This window comes from Equus quagga, chromosome 2 (genome assembly GCF_021613505.1).
Source record: "Equus quagga isolate Etosha38 chromosome 2, UCLA_HA_Equagga_1.0, whole genome shotgun sequence".
In the NCBI taxonomy this organism is placed as follows: domain Eukaryota; kingdom Metazoa; phylum Chordata; class Mammalia; order Perissodactyla; family Equidae; genus Equus; species Equus quagga.
In genome coordinates this window covers 113,929,911-113,950,899 of record NC_060268.1, presented here as the reverse complement: position 1 = coordinate 113,950,899, position 20,989 = coordinate 113,929,911, and the positions used below count along the sequence as shown (strand labels likewise).

At 37.3% G+C, this 20,989-nt stretch overlaps 1 protein-coding gene across 4 annotated transcripts; it reads left to right on the top strand.

The window, feature by feature from the left end:
* Nucleotides 1–1,384: 1,384 nt before the first annotated feature.
* Nucleotides 1,385–18,837, top strand: LOC124235689 (zinc finger protein OZF-like). 4 transcript variants are annotated; one of them, XM_046654047.1, is made up of 6 exons: nt 1,385–1,503; nt 5,840–5,898; nt 11,079–11,205; nt 11,492–11,587; nt 15,342–16,067; nt 18,603–18,837. In XM_046654047.1, exons 2-6 carry the CDS (start codon nt 5,884–5,886, stop codon nt 18,611–18,613), a joined length of 975 nt encoding a protein of 324 aa, XP_046510003.1. In that variant the 5' UTR covers nt 1,385–1,503; nt 5,840–5,883; the 3' UTR covers nt 18,614–18,837. The 4 variants fall into 4 exon arrangements, with proteins under 4 accessions (XP_046510003.1, XP_046510001.1, XP_046510000.1 ...); XM_046654045.1 differs by lacking the exon at nt 18,603–18,837 and having other exon boundaries at nt 15,345–17,455; XM_046654044.1 differs by lacking the exon at nt 18,603–18,837 and having other exon boundaries at nt 15,342–17,455.
* Nucleotides 18,838–20,989: the final 2,152 nt, after the last annotated feature.

Sequence of the window (20,989 nt, the reverse complement as noted above, 5' to 3'; positions counted from 1 at the left end):
TACACAGCAGAAAATTTCACAGTTCTCCAACATGGAATCAAGACCAAATGACTTTAAATATTATAGTAATATCATATAGGTTACAATTTGATATTATGACATTTTTTCAACCATTTTCTGGCTATTATTCAATTTTTCTTTCTTCCAGATGAAATTATGTTGTTCTGGAATTGTTCTGTTAGGTAAATCAAGTATACAAATGACAAAAAGGAAGCAACACATATTCAAAAATTTGTTTAGATTCTCAGAGTTCTGTCAAGGGTTATTTAAATTTTCCATGTACAAAACGTATGTTTATTTATTCAAGTCTTTTTCAATGTCAAAAGGCAAGTTTGAGAAGCTTCTTCATATAAGTTGTATCTTAAAATCTTAATTCTTTATTTGCTATTGTGAATGGAAGCTGTTTTCTATCTTACCATCATAAGAAGTAATTGATGTTATAAAATAATACTTTCCAAGAAAAACATTCAGGATATATTATGTACTGAAAGAATCATCATTAATTTTTACATCCACATGTTCTGATTCTGTGCACCTAGTAATTAAGCAAAGTCATCTCTGGGAGCTTTTGTGAATATTCACTTTTTTCTCTTTTTTTTGGTATGCACATCTTTTCTGGCTTATTTACAAATTTTTGTATTGCGTCCTTAATCCAAAATTAGTTTCCTTTTCTTCAATTTCGAGGCAAACTCTGCTTGGTAGAGATGTTATTTTCTTACTGTATTACTGAATCCCATTTTTAAACATTTTAATTAAATTCCCTATTCACAAGAACTGATAACTGACATATACCTTCCCTTAGTTTTGGGTCTAAAAGACAGTGTTTTAAATATATCTGTTTTTTTGTTACTTTTTCCTTCTTTTATCGAACCTTCTATTTTCAATCATAAGGAATAATAGAGAAAAGGCAAAGACCCATATACCATTGTCTATATCGACCAAATTTCACATTTTGCCATATTTTTCTCATATTTTTCCTGAAACATTTAAAAATAAACTGGTATTTTTCACTCCTTAATACTTCAGTATGTATCTCCAAATCTAAGTACATTCTTTCACAGCGGATCCATATTCAAACTTCCGTAACTGCCCTCAAATGTCTCTTAAAGAGATTTCTTTTTCCAACCCAGGATGCAGTAAAGGACCACAAATTACACTTATTTGTTATTATAAGTAGAACCTAACCGGGGTGGCACTGAAAAAGCCAGAACTGCAGGCCTTCCAGAGCAACAATCCCCCAACCAACTAAACAAGATAGATTTATTCGCACAGTTACTTTAAGAAGTGGACGCGAAGGATTATGGGAAGCGCAGTCTTGCGTTTTATTTGCTTGCCCTGCAGAATTTTAGCCGTGGCAGCTAAGTGTCCTGCGCATGCGCCGCGTCGCCATGTTGTTGGTCTCCCTTCTTGGGCCTACAAATTTCGTGAAGCCCGAAATCCCTAAGTTCCCAGATTGCCCAACGACTCTCAGGATCTTGGTTTCCCAGCTTCCTGGAAGCAGAGGTTAGAGCGTGGGCCGGGCGGGAGACGGCGGTGCCCCGCGGTGGCGAGGAGGACAGCGGACCCGCAGAGGGAGCCAGGACGGCAGACGAGGCCGTCTGGGTTAGGACAAGGGGCAAGCGGCGCGACTCGGGCCAGCTCAGATCCGGCGGCGCTGTGCGCGCGCCCGCGGGAGGGGGCGCGTGCGCAGAGCGTCCGTGCGCTCGGCCCGCGTGGGGTGGGGCGGGGCGGGCCGTGCGACCTGGAGCCGGCGGAGCGGGATTCGGCTTCTGGCTCTGTCCTGTAGCGCGCTGGGCGCAGCGTGCTTGCTTTGTCTTTGTACTCAGTGGCTCTAGTTTGTAGGGACCGGTATTCTCGGGGACGATAAATTCCAAGAAATGCAGATTTGGGGTCCTGGGTGAGGGTTCCAAACATGAATTTGTTCTCCACTCTTAGAGCCTAATTTCCAAGGAACACACCCTCTCGTATGAGGTTAAGGAGCTGGGACTGCGGAAGCAGAAATCTGTCCTGGAAGAGACCCAGTGGGACATTTGATCTCTCTCTAGAGTTTCACAATGGAGAGACAGTCCCAGAAAGGGATAGATCCTAGAACTTCAGGGCACAGTAATTCCTTCTCTTCCTGTTGAGTGAGGTCCCACGACAACCACCACATAAAAGACAGAGACAGTGGACGCTAGGGTAAATTTCAGAAACCAGAGATGAGCGAGGTCGAGGAGGACAAAGGGCAGATTGCAAAGGAAATGTCATTTCCCTGGGGAGGTAAAGCAGCGTGGGCTGGGCAAAGAGGTCACTAGTCACAGCTGAGGAAGTCTCCCGAAGCCTTCCCTAAAAAGTCTCACCTTCCTGGGTCTACCCTCATTGGTTCTAGATTCTGAACTGAGTTAACAACATGTCCATCAGCACATATGGTAGCTAACAATCTGCTTCAAAGATTCTTTTGAGAAACTATACACAACTTTGGAAAGCAGTTTAAAAATAGACTTCCCCTCAAAGCACTTCATCCTTTTTATGAGAGCTTTCTGCGGATTATCTCCCTCGTGTATAAACAATGTTAGTGAGAACCTGGTAAAACAATATGGCTTAAGTACTTTTGTATGTTAGTGTTGCTGAAGGCCTAGTGTTTTTCATCTTTTTGGTGTAGTGAAATGTTTTTGAGTTTTATTTTCTTATTTTTAATGGCTTTATGAAATATAATTGACATAGCATAAAATTCACTTGTTTTACAGTTAAATTTATAAAATTGTGCAGGTACTGCCATAGTCTAATTTTAGAATATTTTCATCACCCCAAAAAGAAACCTCTTGCCATTGCCATTAGCAGCCACTCCCTATCCTTCCCCACCACCAAACACACATATACCTGCAGCCCTAATCTAATCATTATCTGCTTTTTGTTTCTGTAGATTTGCCTATTCTGGACATTTCCTATAAATGACATCATATGTGGTCTTTTGTAATTGGCTTCTTTCACTTAGCACAATATTTCTGAGGCTTATCCATGTCATAGTCCTTTAGTCCTGTTTATTGCTAAATAGTATTCCGTTGTATGTGTTTGTGGTTGTCCTGCGGAGGGTAGAATCAACCCCTCAATGCAAATTTTGGTTCTGACGTAAAGACACACCAAAGAAGTAGAAAATGATTTATTATTCACATCATGGGACTTTCTGGGCAGAGCAAGGGAATACCCAAAGTAGTTTGAAAATGGCTTGAGCAGCTTGAGAGAGAGGAGTAGCAAGAGACCCTGGTTCCAATTGGTAGGGTAGGGCCCTGGAACAGTTCCTGAGTCAGCATCCTGGGCCTTGTGTGTGGTTTGACCCTCCAACCAGTGACAAGGGAGGGAACCCACGGGCTTTGTTATTAGCTTGTCTAAATATGGAACCAATGGGAAGGGAGAGGGTGGGGTTAGAAAGCTGTCAGTGTCAAACATCAAAAATGGAGTCAGACTATTACACTTCACCCCTGATGTTTGACTGAAATGTGCTATGTTTTATTTAGTTGATTTTGGAGTTAAGTAAGCTGTTACCACATTCTATGAGGCCTGCAGCTTGAAGCCAGTGAGAGAGATGCAGATTCTGTTGAATGAATGCCTTATTCAGGAACTCAGTGTTGTGCATTTCAAGAAGTGAAATGAATGCTTTGGTTACTATCAGTAATGTTTAAAACTTCAAAGAAGATAAGAAGTATTGTGGAGAGGCCTTGTATTGTTGCTTTAGTATGTGGAGAGGCATGTGTGACAAAGAATGTTCTCTGACCACAAAAGAATTAGAAATCAGTAACAGAAGAAATTTGGGGAATTCACAAATACGTGCTTAGAGGGAAATTTATGGCTCTTTACTTGTTGTAAGTCTGCTCAGATTTTCTATTTCTTCTTGAGTCATTATCAGTAATATGTGCCTTTCCAGGATTTTGTGTATTTCATCTGACTTATGTAATTTGTTGGCATACTGTTGTTCATATAGTCCCTCAAAATTTTAATTTCTGTAATGTCGGTAGTGATGTCTCATATTTGATTCCTGCTTTTGATAATTTTTTTCTCTTTTTCTGTGCTCACTCTAGCTAAAAGTTTATTAGTTCTGTTGATGGTACCAAAGAACCAACTTTTGGTTTTGTTTTTGTCTCTTTCTATTTCAGTTGTTTCTGCTCTTTGTTTTTTTACTTCTTTCTTCTTGTTTTGGATTTAATTTGTTCTTTTTCCAGTTTCCTAAGTGATTAGGTTGTTGATTTGAGATCATTCCTTTTAACATAGAGGTTTAGAGACATAAATTTCCCTCTAAGCATGTATTTGTGAATTTCCCAAATTTCTTCTGTTACTGATTTCAAATTCTTTTGTGATCAGAGAACATTCTTTGTGTGATTTAAATCCTTTAAAATTTATTGAGACTTATTTTATGGCCTAGCATATGCTCTATCCTGGAGAATGTTCCCTGTGCACTTGAGAAGTATGTGTATTCTGCTGTTGGGAGCATTGTTGTAAACGTGTCTAGCTAGTTTATAGTGATTAAGTTTTCTATACAACTGTTAATATTCTGCCTAGTTAATCTATCAAATATTGAGACTTGGGTATTGGAGTTTCCAACTCTTATTGTTGAGTTGTCTCTTTCTCCCTTCAATTGTATCAATTAGCTTCATGTATTTTGGGGCATTTTTGTCAAGTGTATATATTTAAAACATTGCTATTTCTGTCTGATGGATTGGTCATTAAAATATTCTTTGTAAAAAAAAGTAACACTTTTTGTCTTAGAGTCTATTTTGTCTGATATTAGTGTAACCATTCTAGCTCTCTTATGATTGCACTTGCCTGGTATATATTTTTCCATCCTTTTATTTTCAACCTGTTTGTACCTTTGAATCTAAATTGTGTCTCTTCTAGACAGCGTAAAGTTGAAGCTTGTTTTTTAATCTCATGTGACAATCTGCCCCTTGATGGAAATGTTTAATCCATTCATATTTTAACGTTATTGTTTACTTGATTAGGTATATGTCTGCCATTTAGCTGTTTTTCCTTATATGTCTCATGCCTTTTTTGTTCTTTTGTTTCTCCTTTACTACCTTCTTTTTGTATTAGGTGAATGTTTTTTATTGTACCATTTTCCTTAAATGAATTTTTAAATAAATTATTTTTGAACAGTTTCTAGATTTACAGATTAATTGTGAATATAATGCAGAGATTTGTGTATACCCCACATTAATTTCCTCTGTTTTTAACATGTAACATTAGTATGGTACATTTGTCAAAATTTACAAACCAGTATTGATACGTTATTATTAACTAAAGTCCATATTTTTTCCTATTTCCTCAGTTTTTCCATAATGGTCTTTTTCTGTTCTAGGACCCTTTCTGGAATACTGCATTACGTTAGTAGTCGTGTCTCCTTAGGCCTCTCTTGGCCTGGTGATATTCAAACTCATCACTTCCTAATTTATTTCCTTCATTTTACTCCTATCTGTGCTCTTGAAGCGGTTTACCTGTTTTCTCAGTATGCTGGGATTATAATATAGTATATAGTGGTGTTCTGTTGCACACCTCTTCCCAAGTCTGTTCAGCAACATGTTGTTGGTAGTTTGAAATTGGCCATGATAGGAATATTTATGCCTCAGAAATTGGCAACTACAAGTCAGGGCTTCTTTTTTTTTTTTTTGAGAGCCTGTTATTAAATATTTCACTCTATTGCTGCTACCTCTATGTGGCCATTCCTTCTCCTTTCAGGATCCCTCAGGACATTGTCCCACAGGAAGGCATTTTACCCACTGGTGTGCAGAGATTTTGTAGGCAGATACATCCAGGAGCTGTAGGGGAAGCCAGTTCTCTTATGACTCATTTCTCTTTCCTTGTTTCTCAGTTGTATCTTTGCAGGTCTCTATAGTTTTTTAAGAACAGCAGAAAATGAACAAATTCCAGGTGAGTTTTTTTTTAATTTCTTTGTTTTATGTTGGATTTTATGAGATGTACAAGGTATAACCATTAAAATGTAAGTGTAGGAATTAGTAAATGTCAACTTTGGGGGAAATATGGAGTAGCAGATTAGTAGCAGGGCAAAGGTAGTATGTCAGTGACTTTGAAGTCCTTATGTGAAAGTTAGTGTTGAGCTGTATGTCTGTCTCTGAGAGAAATAGCAGACGTTATCACAGGAACTGCATTGAAAATAAGAATAAGCCAGACTGATTCTTCTTGGAACATAAAAGGCTTTCCTGACATTGAAGTCTGAGAACAGCGTTTTTGTATCAAAATGGTCATGTAATACAAAATATTGTATTAGAACAACATTCTCATAACAACCTTGAAACAAATGAGGGCTGTTGCCTCTGATGGAAGAGAGCATGGTAGAAACAGAGGGTATATTGCCAAAGCTTAACTGGTATGGATTATCAAGGGACCGTAATACCAGGGTCTAGATAGAGCTGTTCTATGGTCCAGCTTAAAGCTGGGATAAAACCTGCTATCTGGAGGAGTGGTGAATGGGCAGTACAAAATAATTTACTGTAACCCTTCATAAGAAAGTTTTTGGTTTTTATTTAGGTTTTCGTATGCTGGTTTTTCAGCAGAAAGTTCAAATTATATTCTCTGGAAAATATTTCTGCACATCATTTTTCCATTTTAACTCATTGCATGCAGTTTTGGTTCTTTCCCATTATCTGCCTGAATTTGTTCTGGTGAAGGTCACTAGTTATTGATTGGCAACATTTCTTCTTTTCCAATAAAGCATTTAATATTTTAAATTTCCATCTAAGCACTGCTTTAGCTGCATCCCACAAATTTTGGTAAGTTGTATTTTCATTGTATGTAAAGTATTTCCTGTTTTCCTGAAACTTATGTTCAACCCATGGGTTATGTAGAAGTGTGTTGTCTAATTTCCAAGTAATTGGAGATTTCCAGAGATCTTTCTGTTACTGATTTCATGTTTGGTCGGAGAACATAATGTGTATGATTTCTTTTCTTGTAAATTTGTTGAGATTTATTTTGTGGCCCATAATACAATCTATTTTAGTGACTATCCCATGTGCATTTAAAAAGAAAGTATACTGTATAGTTGTGGGGTGGCATGTTCTGTAAACGTCTCTTAGGTTTAGTTCAGTGATGGTGTTGTTTGAGTCTTCTATATTCTTTCCAATTTTCCAATATTGAAGTCTCCACCTATTATTTTTTGTCTATTTTTCCATTCAATCCTATCAGTTCTTACCTCATATGTTTTGAAACTCTTTTGTTAGGTGCATACACATTTGGTTTTGTCTTGGAGAATTGACCCTTTCTCATTGTGTAATGGGCCTCTTTGTCTTTGATAATATCCCATGTTATGCAGTCTATTTTGTCTGATGTTAATATAGCTGCTCCAGCTTTCTTTGGGTTATTGTTTATATGGTATTTCTTTCTTTATCCTTTTACCTTAAATTTATCATATGTTTTTATAGTTAAAGTGAGTTTCTTATAGACAGTATATGGTTGGCCCTGCTTTTTTACTGGATCTGACTCTGTCTGTGTCTGGTTTGATTAGAACATTCAATTTAGTTTGATTATCAATATGGTGGATTAAAATGTTCCATTTTGCCAGCTATTTTCTATTTTATTCTTTGTTTCTTTTTGTATTTTTCTTCTCTTGGATTAGTTGAGTATTTTTTATTATTCTGTTTTATCTTTGCTATTGACTTACTATTTTTACTTCTTCTTTTAACTTTTAAAATAGTTGCCCTGGGGTTTATAGTATACATTTTTAATTAATCACAGTCTCCCTTTGAATATTAAACCACTTGATATCTAGTATAATGACCCTACAACAGTATATTCCCACTTCTTCTCTCCTGTCCTTTGTGCTATTTTTGCCCCATGCGTTTTGCTTTAGCGTACAGTATTACTACTACTTTGGCTTTAGACAGTCAGTTTCCTTTAGAGCAAGGATCAGCAACCTGCAGCCCATGGGTGAAATTCAGCTCACTACCTGTTTTTGTAAGTAAAGTTTCTTGGGAACACAGCCACACGTATTCTTCTATGTATTGTCTGTGGCTCCTTTCATGCTACAACGGTAGTTGAGTAATTGCGGTATTTACTGTATGACCCACAAAGCCTAAAATATTTACTATCTAACTCTTTACAGAAAAACTTTTCCAACCTTTACTGTAGGGCAATTAAAAATTGGGGCAACAGGCCAGCCCTGATGGCCTAATGATTAAGTTTGGTGTGCTCCACTTTGGCGGCTTGGGTTTGGTTTCTGGATGTAGACCTACACCATTCTTATCAGTGGCTCTGCTGTGGTGGCAGCTCACACAGACAATAGAGGAAGATTGGTAACAGATGTCAGCTGAGGACAAATCTTCCTCAGCAAAAAGAGGAAGATTGGCAACAGATGTTAGCTCAGGATAACTCTTCCTCAGCCAAAAAAAAAAAAAAAGTGGGGCAGGAGGAATTAATTTAATTTTTCCCTTATTTAGCCATTCCTATCACTCTTCATTTTTTTGTGTAGACCCAAGTTTTACTCTGATGTCATATTCCTTTAACATTTCTTGTACAGCAGTTCTGGTGGTGAAGAATTCCTTAAATTTTTGTTTTTCTGGGAAAGTATTACTTCTTCCTTCAAGATTTTCTCTCTCTGTTTTTTTAGCAGTTTTAATATGTGCCTAGTTGTGCTTTGAAGGGAAATTGTATGCTACTTGGTGTTCTTGAGCTTCTTGGATCTTTGGTTTGTTTTCTGTCATTAACTGGGAGAAATTTTTTTTTTTAAAGATTTCATTTTTCCTTTTTCTCCCAAAACCCCCTGGTACATAGCTGTGTATTTTTGGTTGTGAGTCCGTCTAGTTGTGGCATGTGGGATGCTGCCTCAGCATGGCTTGGATGAGCGGTGACATGTCCGTGCCCAGGATTTGAACTGGCGAAACCCTGGGCTGCCAAAGCAGAGTGTGCAAACTTAGTCACTCGGCCACCAGGCTGGCCCAAACTGGGAGAAATTTTAAGCCACTATTTCTTAAAATATTTCTTCTGTCCTATTCTTTCTTTCTTTTCTTGATCCCAATTATGCATATGTCAGAACATTTGATTGTATTTCACAGCTTTGTGATGTTCTGTTCTCTTTCCCTTTTTTTCATTTTTTCTTCTCTTTGTGTTTCAATTTGGGTTATTTCTGTTGACCCATCTTCAAGTTCATTGATTCTTTCTTTGACTGTGCTGACTGCTGTTAAGTTGGTTGAAGATATTCTTCATCTCTGTTACTATGTTTTCATTTCTGGTGTTTCTATTTGGTTCATTCTCCTGAAATCACTCATCTAATTTTGCATGTTGTCCACCTTTTCTGTTAGAGATTTAAACATATTAATTGTAATTATTTAAAATTCTGTTAGTTTCAACATCTATGTCATATCTGAATCTGGTTCTTATGATTACTTTTGTCATAGTAGTATCTTGTTAGTTTCCTTCCTTTTCATATGCTTCATGATTTTTGGTTGAAATCCCCATGTTTTGTGTTGACTCTAGACTCAGGTAAATAGATTTTATTCCTGGAAGTGGGTGTGACTTTCCTGCTAGGCTTTTAGTCCAGGGGTTGGAGTTAATCTAGTTAGGAGTTGGGCAGGACTTGAGACTCATTGTTTCTGTTATTACCCTCAGTGCACTACAGTCTTCAGATTTCTCTAGAGATACCTTGCATTTTAGGATAGGGGTTAGTTTGCCAGAGTTGTGTCTGTTAATTTCTGAGTTTTTAGGTTTTCTCTTTGATCTATGCCTCAGTGAGGGTCTCTCTGCATGTTCTTACTTATCTCCTGTCCCTCTGTCAGCCATATTCTATTGGTACTTGTTATTCTAAGCTTATTAGAATGTGGGGTTGTGGGAAGTGGTGGACAGAGTGTATGTTCTATTGTTCTGAGGTAGCCTCAGTCTTGGGTATGCTCTGTGTCCCTGGGTATTGGGGATGTGGCCTTGTTGCTTCTCCCACCCCTTCCCCAGCTCTGATTGTAGGCTCATTGCATAAACCTGCCCTTCCCACAGGGATACAATAAGTGCCCAGTGGGATTCATGGAGAAAAAGCCTGTGAGAAGGTGCAAGCCCTGTCATTGTCTGTGACCATGAGTGTTTCACACTGTGCCAGCCCACACTCAGTCTTCATCAATTAATATGCCACCTATTCTCGTTGAGTTCTCCTTGCCTAAGGTCCAACTTGGGTAGACAAGAAGGTACACTTCCTCTCTTCTTGCAGATATATTCTCTCCCTAAATTTGGGCCACTTGGGTGCTTTGCAACCTTGGCTCTCCAAAAAGTTAGAAAAAAAGTTGTGGATTTGAAGTTAGTCTGGGCTTGTTTTCATTGTAGGAAGGAGAATGATTCTCCTTCTTGCTTTCTACATCCTGGGGCGTAAACTGAAGTCAACCCATATGTTTTTAATGCCTCTAATATTTTGTTTGTACTATGTTGCCTCATAATCATAAAGAACATACATCTGTCATATTTAAGGCCTTAAGGCTTTTCCTTTCCAATTAAGCACAATCTATTGACACAAAATAGAGTTAATTTTTCTTTTCTTTCCTGACCCTAGTATACTTTTTATATATTCTAATATATTATAGTAACACCTTATGTTAGTGTTCTTGAGTGTATTGTGTTTGTATAGTATTTAACCTTCTGAAGATTAGCTCTGAGCGAACATCTGCTGGCAATCCTCCTCTTTTTGGTGAGGAAGACTGGCCCTGAGCTAACTCCGTGCCCATCTTCCTCTGCTTTATATGTGGGATGCCTATCACAGCATGGCTTGCCAAGCGGTGCCATGTCTGCACCCGGGATCCGAACTGGCGAACCCTGGGTCGTTGAAACGGAATGTGTGCACTTAACCGCTGCGCCAACAGGCCGGTCCCCAGTGTTTTATTCTTCATATCCACAACAGCCAGGACATTTCAAGGCATAGAACATTAATAAATTAGAACAAAAGCAGGATATTCTATTATTTTTCTTTCTTCCACAAAGACTAATACAAAATAGTGTACATAGTCAGCATATTATAACATAAACTCTCAACAGTGAACCTGGTAAGAATTCCTTTCCATACATCTTTTCTGTGCTACCCTGATTCCAACCACTTTAGACTGAGCAGAAATGTACTGTTCTAGGGGTCGGTGTCATTTGGAGATGTGGCTGTGGGCTTCTCCCAGGAGGAGTGGTGGCACCTAAATCCGGCTCAGAGGACCCTGTACAGAGACGTGATGCTGGAGAACTACCACAGCCTTGTCTCACTGGGTAAGCAAAGTTTCTATATCAAACTGTGTATAGCATGCGTTTTATTTCTTAGGTACCAAAATTTGTGGTCTCTTGTGGTTATTATTGTTGAGGCTTTTGATTCAAGGGTCTGAGATTGTTAATCTCTTTTGAGCACCAGGAAGAATAGTTGTATTCTCACATCCTATAACAGGTGTAAATGAGCCTCATCAAGGTCCAGCTCCAGAAAAACTGCCTTCTTCCTCCTTTTGAGTTGCTGTAGCCTGTGCAACCTGGCCCAAATTCTGTGTCATTTTTTCTTCTACAGGGTGTTTCATTAGCAAGCCAGAGGTGATCTTCAAGTTGGAACAAGGAGAGGAGCCGTGGGTATTAGAGGAAGCATTTCTATACTGGAACTACCCAGGTGAGTTAGTGAGTACCAGGCAAGAGGAAGCCAGAGGCACTTATGTTCTAGGTGGTCAGTTTAGGATTTGGACATTTAAACTGTTTTCTAAGGATCTCTTCTTAGTGGACCTGCTCTGGAAGTATAAAAGGATATGTATATGTTAAAATTGGAAGAGGAAAGGAAAATACCTGAGAAGAAATGTAAGCTGATTTTCTAGTTGTTAAAAACTCGGATAGTCCAAGGATATCATATATGCAGGCAAGTCAAGTAATATAGGCATTTGCATGTTTAATAGTACAAAGATGGAAACTAAGGAAGGTAATAAAGTCTACTAAAATTTAGTTCATGAGGAGAAGAAGAGAAGAAACACTAATTTCACTGTTACATGTAGTATATTATTACTTGATGCTATCTAAACAAATAGGTAATTAATTAATGGAATTACAGCTTCATACTTAATAAGATTAATTACCATAACAAAATTATAGCTTCCTGGTTTTACAAGATTATATTTTGGTTTTTACCTAAAAACAATGAAAAAATACTTTAATATGCCTAACGAACATTTGCAAACAAGGGAAAGTATGTCATGCTGAAAGGAAACCGTCAATAAATCCTACAAAGTCAAAATATGGCATTCCCTAGTTACAGTCTGATAAAACCAGAAATTGGTAACAAAGTTGTCAAGTATGCAATTCTTTTTTTCTTCTGTATTCTTGAGTGTTTTTTCTTTGTAAACTTCTAATATTTCTCATATTCTCACTTTCCACTGACATAGTAAGAACCATATTCTTTGATACTTTTATTTTTTTTGCAATTCCTATTGTAGTTAGCGAGGTTTTTTTGTTGTTAGTGGTGGTGGTGTTATTTTTGTATTGCTTAGAACATCTCTTTTTTTCAGTAGACTGACAAGATAAATCTATGCTCCCCCTATTATTTATTTCATGAAATTTAAATTATTTGCCTTTCAGTGACTACCACATTATGGCTGGATTTGGCTGCCCCAGTTTTACTTTTCTCTTGCCCATACTCATGGTAAACATCATTTGATCCAATCTCCTCAGATGTCACTTAGACATACCATATTCTTTCCTGTGTCACACCTTTCTTCATTGTGTGCTTTCCCTGGCTGGACACTAAATGAATTAATAAACAAAAAGTGCTTTGAACATTATTTAGTATATAACAAAAGATTATTTTTACTCTTACTATGTTGCATATCTTTAAAGTGTAGGTTAAGTTTATTCTCTTCCAAGAAACAGCCCTTGAATGTTTGAGCCACGTAATCTCTTCTTTCTCTCAATGCTCAGCATGTAGCAGCAGGTCTTTCACAAAAAACTAAACCAAAGTCATATAAGCTGTTACCTAATAGTATCTAACTTTTTCACACCTGACTTATGATCTAACAAAGAAAATGGCCACTGTGTTACTCTTTCTTTATTTTTTTTTAAAGGTTATTTTATTTTATTTTTTGAGGAAGATTAGCCCTGAGCTAACTACTGCCAATCCTCCTCTTTTTGCTGAGGAAGACTGGCCCTGAGCTAACATCCATGCCCGTTTTCCTCTACTTTATATGTGGGACGCCTACCACAGCATGGCTTTTGCCAAGCGATGCCATGTCCACACCCAGGATCCAAACTGGCGAACCCTGGGCCGCCAAGAAGCAGAATGTGTGAACTTAACTGTTGTGCCACTGGGCCGGCCCTGTGTTACTCTTTCTTACTGTGGTGTATAACCTGAAATAGACATTTGGTAAACACATGTTGATTAGAATCAGATAGAGGGAAAAGCTCATATTTTGAAAGCACTATGAGGTAACTCTCTCTGAAAACATGCTCAGATATATTCTGATTCATCAGGTATAAAATGACAGTGTCTAAATATTGTATTTGAAAAAGTTCTTTAGGTAATGCTGATACACACAGCTTGTTGAGGTCTGTTTATTTAAAATCACTCAAGTTCAAAGGAAATCAGAGAGTTAACAACATTTGCTATGAGCATTGGTTATAGTTGGATCAGAGATTGGTGACCTGTGGCCTACAGACCTACCACATGTTTTTGTGAATAAAATTTCTTTGCAATACAACCATACTCATTTGTTTACATATGAGTTTTGGCTGATTTCACGCTCTAATAGCAGAGTTCAATCTTGTGACAGAAGATATGGCCTGCTAAACCTAAAATATGTACTATTTTGCTCTTTAAGGAAAAGTTTTCCATCTGCTGAATTGAAGAATGAAAATAGAATTGCATGAAGCATTTTAGATTCAGCATTTAATTGAGAAAAATTTGTCATATTCTCTCAAGTCTAAGAAGCTATAGTTTGTAACTGGACCATTATTTGATGAACTACTAAGGAAAAAATATTCTGCCCGTTGTACTGTGATCTGCTGGTCACAGGTCTGTAATCAATTATAAGATACATTTGATTTTAGAATGTTAAATATATGTGTCTTACAGTAGCTGCAATACTGTAGTTACAAAGTAGTGATAGCTAAGATTGTGTTAAAACAAGTGGTCTAGACAGGAACTACTTTTAGATTTAGAGTAAATATAACTTTTAAAAGTAGGAGGATTTGAAAAGGCATTTTTGAAGATTTAGAATAATTACATCATGTCATTTTTCTAGATACTAAATAGAGCCAAGGCTGGAATGTAAGCTGAGAGAACACACTTTGAGCTTGTTGTTGTGAGTGAGCAATTTAATGTTACGAAGAGCTGACTAGGGCAGAGGACAGTGACTGTGGAGTCATAGAGTGGTAGCTTGAAGATCTGATGTGCATTAAGTTGGTGTAAATTTTGTTTGCTGGAATGATGACTTGTTACAGTTGTCCATGTGGTACTTGGCTCAGGTCAGTGGTTTTTTTAGCTTGGGATAGACTTTGTTGCATTGAGTAACAAATGTGGAAAAGACTTTTTAAATGGCAAATAAATATACATGTTATTTTCCGATATTGGGTTGAAAAATATGATCCTTAAATTCTAATATTAAATAGATAACTGAAATGTAGTAATATGAGATGTAAAATGTAAAGCAAGATTAAGTATTAGTATTGTGGCAGGGGCATCTGATCTAGCTTGCCACGAGATCACTTATGCTGTCATTGTTTTGTACTTTCTTTTGGACATTGATATTCCTGTGAATCATAGTTAGAAGGGGAATTAGAGTGCAAGCCAATGACTCTTCCCTTAAACATAAGGCAATTGGTGCATTCAGATATTTACTTTGCCATTAATGTGCAGAATGGAAATAAGGGAAAATTCAACTGGAAACATGAAAACTTGTCAGGATGTTACTAAAACAGTATGGGTTTGAAGGTGTTAGACCTACTCTGTAATTGTCTCCTCAATTTCTCATACTTTCCCCATCAACAACTTTGTCCACTGGTTTTCCTTGTCATTCCAATTACTCTTCATTAGCTCAGTAGGACCCATCCCATTCTCTGTGATTTTCCTCCTGCCTGGATCTACCACTCCAGTAAAATCTTCCATTCTCTATTGACTCTTTCTTGAATTTATGTCTTCATCTCTATCCATTTTGAAATTTTTATTTGTAAAATGCTGAATAATTACATGTCTGCTTATTAATAGTTTTTCCTCCCTTTTTTCCCCATTTGTTTTCCCAAACAAACTAGACAGGGAAAAGGCACTTTGATCCTGAGAGACTACTGAAACCAAAAGTCAAATATATAAAAGGACACCTGTATCTTAGTCCAATTCTATTAGGCATTTGTTAAAATTCTTATGGTATGTTCAATATTTTCATTTCTAGAAGACTGCAAAGCTCATGACCTAACAGAGAGAATCCAGGAAAACCAAGACAAATATTTGCCACACGTTGCATTCAGTAACAAAACACTGACTTTAGGGAAAGGTAATGCTTTAAGAAAATCATCTAATATGATCACAAACTTTGTTCCTTCAAGAAAAATGCCCTATAAAAATGACTTACGTGGAATGAGTTTGAAAAATATTTCAATATCAATTGGTAGTAGTAAAAACTCCCCAAGAGAGAAGCCTGACATGTTAAATGTGTATGAGAAGTTACTTGATATTAAGCAGGAAAAAGCTCATACTCAAGAGATTTCTTATGAAAATAATCAAAATGAGAAAGCCCTTGGTCATAATACTGGTATTGTTCAGCACCTAAATATTCAAACTTCAGAGAAGACTTTTAAAGATAATAATGGTGGAAAAGCCTTAGGAAAAAAGACTGTAATAATTTCACACAGGCAAGTTCACACAGGAGAGAAACTCTGTGAATATAATGGACGTGGAGAAACCTTCTGTGAGAAGTCATCTCTCTTGAAATGTCATGGAATCTACATAGAAATGAAACAGTATGAAAGCAATAAAGTTGAAAATAGTTCCAGCAGGATTTCACACTTCACTCAACTTCAGGAAAATCAGAGAGGAAAGAGCATATTCACATGTTATGAATGTGGGAAAACATTTATCCACAAGTCAAACCTCACAGTGCATCAGAGAACACACACAGGTGAGAAACCCTATGAATGTACTGAATGTGGAAAATCCTTCCAGCAGAAGTCAGCCCACATAGTCCATCAGAGAGTTCACACAGGAGAGAAACCCTATGAATGTAATTTATGTGGGAAGTCCTTCAGTCATAAATCAGCGCTCACAGACCATCAGAGAGCACATACAGGAGAGAAACCCTACAAATGTAGTGAATGTGGGAAGTCTTTTTACCGGAAGTCATCCCTCACTCAACATGAGAGAACTCACACAGGGGAAAAACCCTATGAATGTAATGAATGTGGGAAAGCCTTCTGCCAGAAGTCAGCCCTCATTCAACATCAGAGAACTCACACAGGAGAGAAACCCTATAAATGTAATGAATGTGGGAAAGCCTTCTGCCAGAAGTCAGCCCTCAATCAACATCAGAGAACTCACACAGGAGAGAAACCCTTTCAGTGTGATGAATGTGGGAAAGTTTTTCACATGAAGTCAGCTCTTACTAAACATCAGAGAACTCACACAGGGGAAAAACCCTATGAGTGTAAGGAATGTAAGAAGAATTTCTGTCAGAAAGCTACCCTCACTAATCATCTGAGAACTCACACAGGAGAGAAACCTTACAAATGTAGTGAATGTGGGAAAGCTTTCTGCCAGAGATCAACCCTTACTAATCATCAAGGAATTCACATAAGGCAGAAACCCTATGTGGCAGAAACTGGCTGTGTTTTTCCCAATACCCATTTCCTTTTTTTGGTGGGTCCACAACTAGTCAAGATTTTCTAGTCTTCCTTTCACCCACGTGGGGTCATGTGACCAAGCTCTGGCTCAGAATATGGGCCCAAGTGATATACATTATTTCCAAGCCTGTAAAAGACTGCATTTGGAATCTTTCCTACTTCCCACTTTTTTCCCCCCAGTCAGAGGACAATGAAGATCATTCTCTGGACAACTTGGGAACTTGGGAGCTAGTCATTAGAGTTTATAGATTCACAAGTTGGGAGAAACTGGGGTCTCTGAAAGGCTTCCTGAGCAGAGTCCTTCCTTCTCTGTCATCACCCTTAAATCTTTTCATGAACAAGAAATAAACTTGTGTTGAGACGTTCTGTGTTTAGGTCTATTTGTTGCCTTTGTGTATTGTAGCCATCCCTTATCTCATATTCTCTGTGCATCTAATGAAAGTGTGAGAAACATTGCATGTCAGAGAATTCAGTAGGGGAGAAACCCCTGTCAATCTCCTACATGTTAATAAACCTTCATCAACAAGTCAAACATTTTGTAAATCAGAAATTTACAATGGAAAAACCCAAAAATGAAATTTTCACAAAGAAACAAATCTTATTGAACATTAGATAATCGAGAGTAGACTAAAGACTTACAATTCTTGAAAAAAATTTTAAACTTTATATATCAGAGAACATGTAATAAAAGAAAATTGTCAGTTTAGGAAATGTGGAAAAAAACGTCATCTAGAAATAATCTTATTTTGGAAGCAATGTGTTGGATGCAATACTAAATATTTTATTAATAATATAACACTGTATGTTTACATCTAGTCATACTCACCATGGAATATGTAGCTTTAAAAAAGGCACAAGTGAATTGGATTGTTAGAGCATCCAGTGTTAAATGTATGTGAATAGCCTCTGAGCTCTGTCAGGCTTATACATGTGAATATGCTTTCTAACAACTCTTTTTTTTTTTGGTGAGGAAGATTGGCCCTGAGCTGATATCTGTTGCCAATCCTCCTCTTTTTACTTGAGGTTGATTGTTGCTGAGCTACCATCTATGCCAGTCTTCCTCTATTTTGTATGTGGGATGCCCCCACAGCATGGCTTGATGAGCGGTGTGCAGGTCTGCGCCTGGGATCCAAACCCACAAACCCCAGGCCACCTAAGCAGAGCATGCAAACTTAACCACTGCACTACCAGGCCAGCCCCTTTAACAACTATTTTGTGTATGCTTGATTTTTGTTTTAGACCCGAAAATAGGTATAGTGGAAATGATGTGCCTTTTCTCAAATAACTTTTGTAACACATATTAGGATTTCCTACACTAAAAACTATTGTTATCTCATCATATATTTACACCACAATATATATTTTAAAAGAAACATTGAATGTATAAAATAGCATATGTCATAAGTGTTCTCTGCTATTTGGTGGCACATATAAATGGGTATAGACGTAGTTACCAAACTTTGCTTTCAGTAAATGATCCAAACAATGTTTCATAAAATCAAGATTTACTTAAAGTATGCAATGATCTGGCGTACAACTGTTTGTTTATAACACACATCTGAGTTAATTTTCAAAAGTAGCCTTAAACAATAGTACTTAGTACCCTGTACGGATTAAAAGCAGTGCTTGTTGAAGAAATTATCTCCATTTTACATTTGTGATATATCTAAATGATACACTTCTGTAAACTTAAGTGTGAAGCCCAGATGATGTGTGAGCCACGAACTATCTGCATTTGTATTTAGTGTTCTGCCACTTATTTATGGGACCTATGTAGTGATTTAAATCTCTCTCTGCCTCTATTTTCTCATCTGCAGAATGGAGATAATATCACCTACCTCACATACTGAACAGTTTAACTTGGAGTTTTCTGTTATTAGAGGTAAAGGCGTTTATTTCAGAACTTGAACAATAATTCCATCATATGAAAGGAATTTCTGCTTCCTGAGTTGATACCAGAAGATTCCTTTTAGAACTTTGCATTTTGTCAGTTTTATCTTCTCTTTAAAACATATGAAACAAATGTGTTTAAATTAAATTGAATGAAGTATTGACCCCTCTCTGTTGTTGCTTGATTAAATATGGTGTGAAGTAAAGATCCAACTTGTTTTTTTCCCAAATGAATAGCCAACTGATCTTTCACCGTTTAATTCATTCACCCCTATTTCACTGATTTGAAATCACTTTTTTATTGTATACAGAATTTTCCTTTGGAGTGGCTATTGCACTTGTAGGCTCTGCATTCTTGTCCACATCGTTCTACTGTTGGTGCATAACCAAAATGGGCCAGTCGTAGGTCACCACCCTCCTAGCCCTACATTGTATTTCATCGACGAGTACTTGACCTAAGTTGAGCCAATGACAGCCTTTTCTAAGACTTTTATAATTGGAGGCATTTATATTCCAGTTATGTGATGACCCTGGAACAGCTATATAAAGAAAATGCATTTGCAGTAAGAGTAAATAAATATGTAGGGAAATGCAGAATAGTAAAGAGAAGCTTGATGGTGAACAGGCTCAAGTAGTGTGCCAGCCGACAGTACTTTATCCAGCAAAGTTACCCGTCAGATATGAAGGCTAAATAAAGGCTTTCCCAGACAAAAACTGAGGGAGTTCACCACCCCTAGACCTGCCTTGCAAGAAATGCTTTAGGGAGTTCTTCAAGCTGAAATGAAAAGATGCTAATCAGCAGCATGAAAATATAGAAAGTATACAACACACTGGGAAAAGTGAAAAATAGACTTAGAAAACTGTAACTGTATCAGGATGGTGTGTTAACTGCCCAACTATGCTGTTAAGCTAAAGGAAAAAAGTAGTAAAAATATAGCTATTATATATTTAAAAAGTCATAGCTACTGTAAAAGCAGTATTGTGTAAATTGTTTGTGAGTGTATGCATCCTATATTTGAAAAGAACATATAGTGTGTTAATGTACAGCATTTTATGTGCACACATAGACATATATTATTTGACATCACATCTGAAGTCCTTAATCAGGTAAGACATTATAAATAAGGAGACAGTGACTTAATGAGAGAGTATTTATAAATATGACGATATAATTTTCCCTATCTCAATGAATACTTCTGGGTGCCCAAACCAGAACCCTGGAATTCATCCTCAACTGCTTTTCTCTGTAACCTTCAAAAATTAATCACCAATTATTTTCCATTTCAGCTCCTAAAGTATTTAACACGTGTGTTCTCTTCTTCCCCATGATCAGTAACATTTTGCCCTTGGGCTGACTGCAGCAGTGTCAGTGGTATCCTTCCATCCAATCTTATTTCTTCCAGTCCATCCCCCACAGTAGTCAGAATGAGTTTTTTTATGATGCCCTGTTTAGTAAAATCTGTGGTGTCCTCCTGCCCTGAGACCAAGGCTGAATCTCTTAACTTGCTTAATTACAAGTTCACCTTGAGTCACTTCTGTTTACTCTCTGCTTTGCACCACCATGTATAAACTCCAGTCATGAATTTCAGTGGTTCTAGTAACATTTTGTCACCTCATACTTTGTGCCTTATCCTGAGCAATCTTCCTTTATTAAAACCAGCATAATGGTTTTGAGTTATATTCATGTTGATATATTTAGCTCTAATTGATTACTACCAACTAATATTACTATTGATTACTATTACTCCATTTTATTAAAATAACTTATTCTGTTGAAAGACACCATGTTTCTAATTTTTCATTATTATGAACAGTACTTTTGTGGACATTTTGTATTTATTTCCTGCAGACTCTAGAGCTGGATCCTCAGTCCACAGTAAGAAAAACATTTTTGTGAACCTCTATAACTATAGCACCATATATTTGTTGATTCAACCCATATTTATCAGTCACTATATAGAAGGCATTGTGCAACCGTGAATAAAACATACGTAAGTCGTACCCTTGCAGAGATTAAATTCTATTGAAGCACGTCAGTCGGGGTCTGTTCAGAAGAGAGAAACCACAGCAGTGATCTGAACAGAAACAATGTGATATAAAGAACTGTTAACTTGGTATACAGTCGTTAAGGAGGGAACTGAAAGGGTCAAAAGAGAACACTAAGATAGCATGAAGGTAGTGAGGATCTGAAAGGGTAGAAATCTGTAATTCCAAATATTGAGCACTGTTGCTTCTAATCCTTTTAGTTAGTTCTTTCCCAGGCTTTGGGCAGTTCCCTCACACACGTGCTTTTATCGTCTCTGAAGCTTCCTCT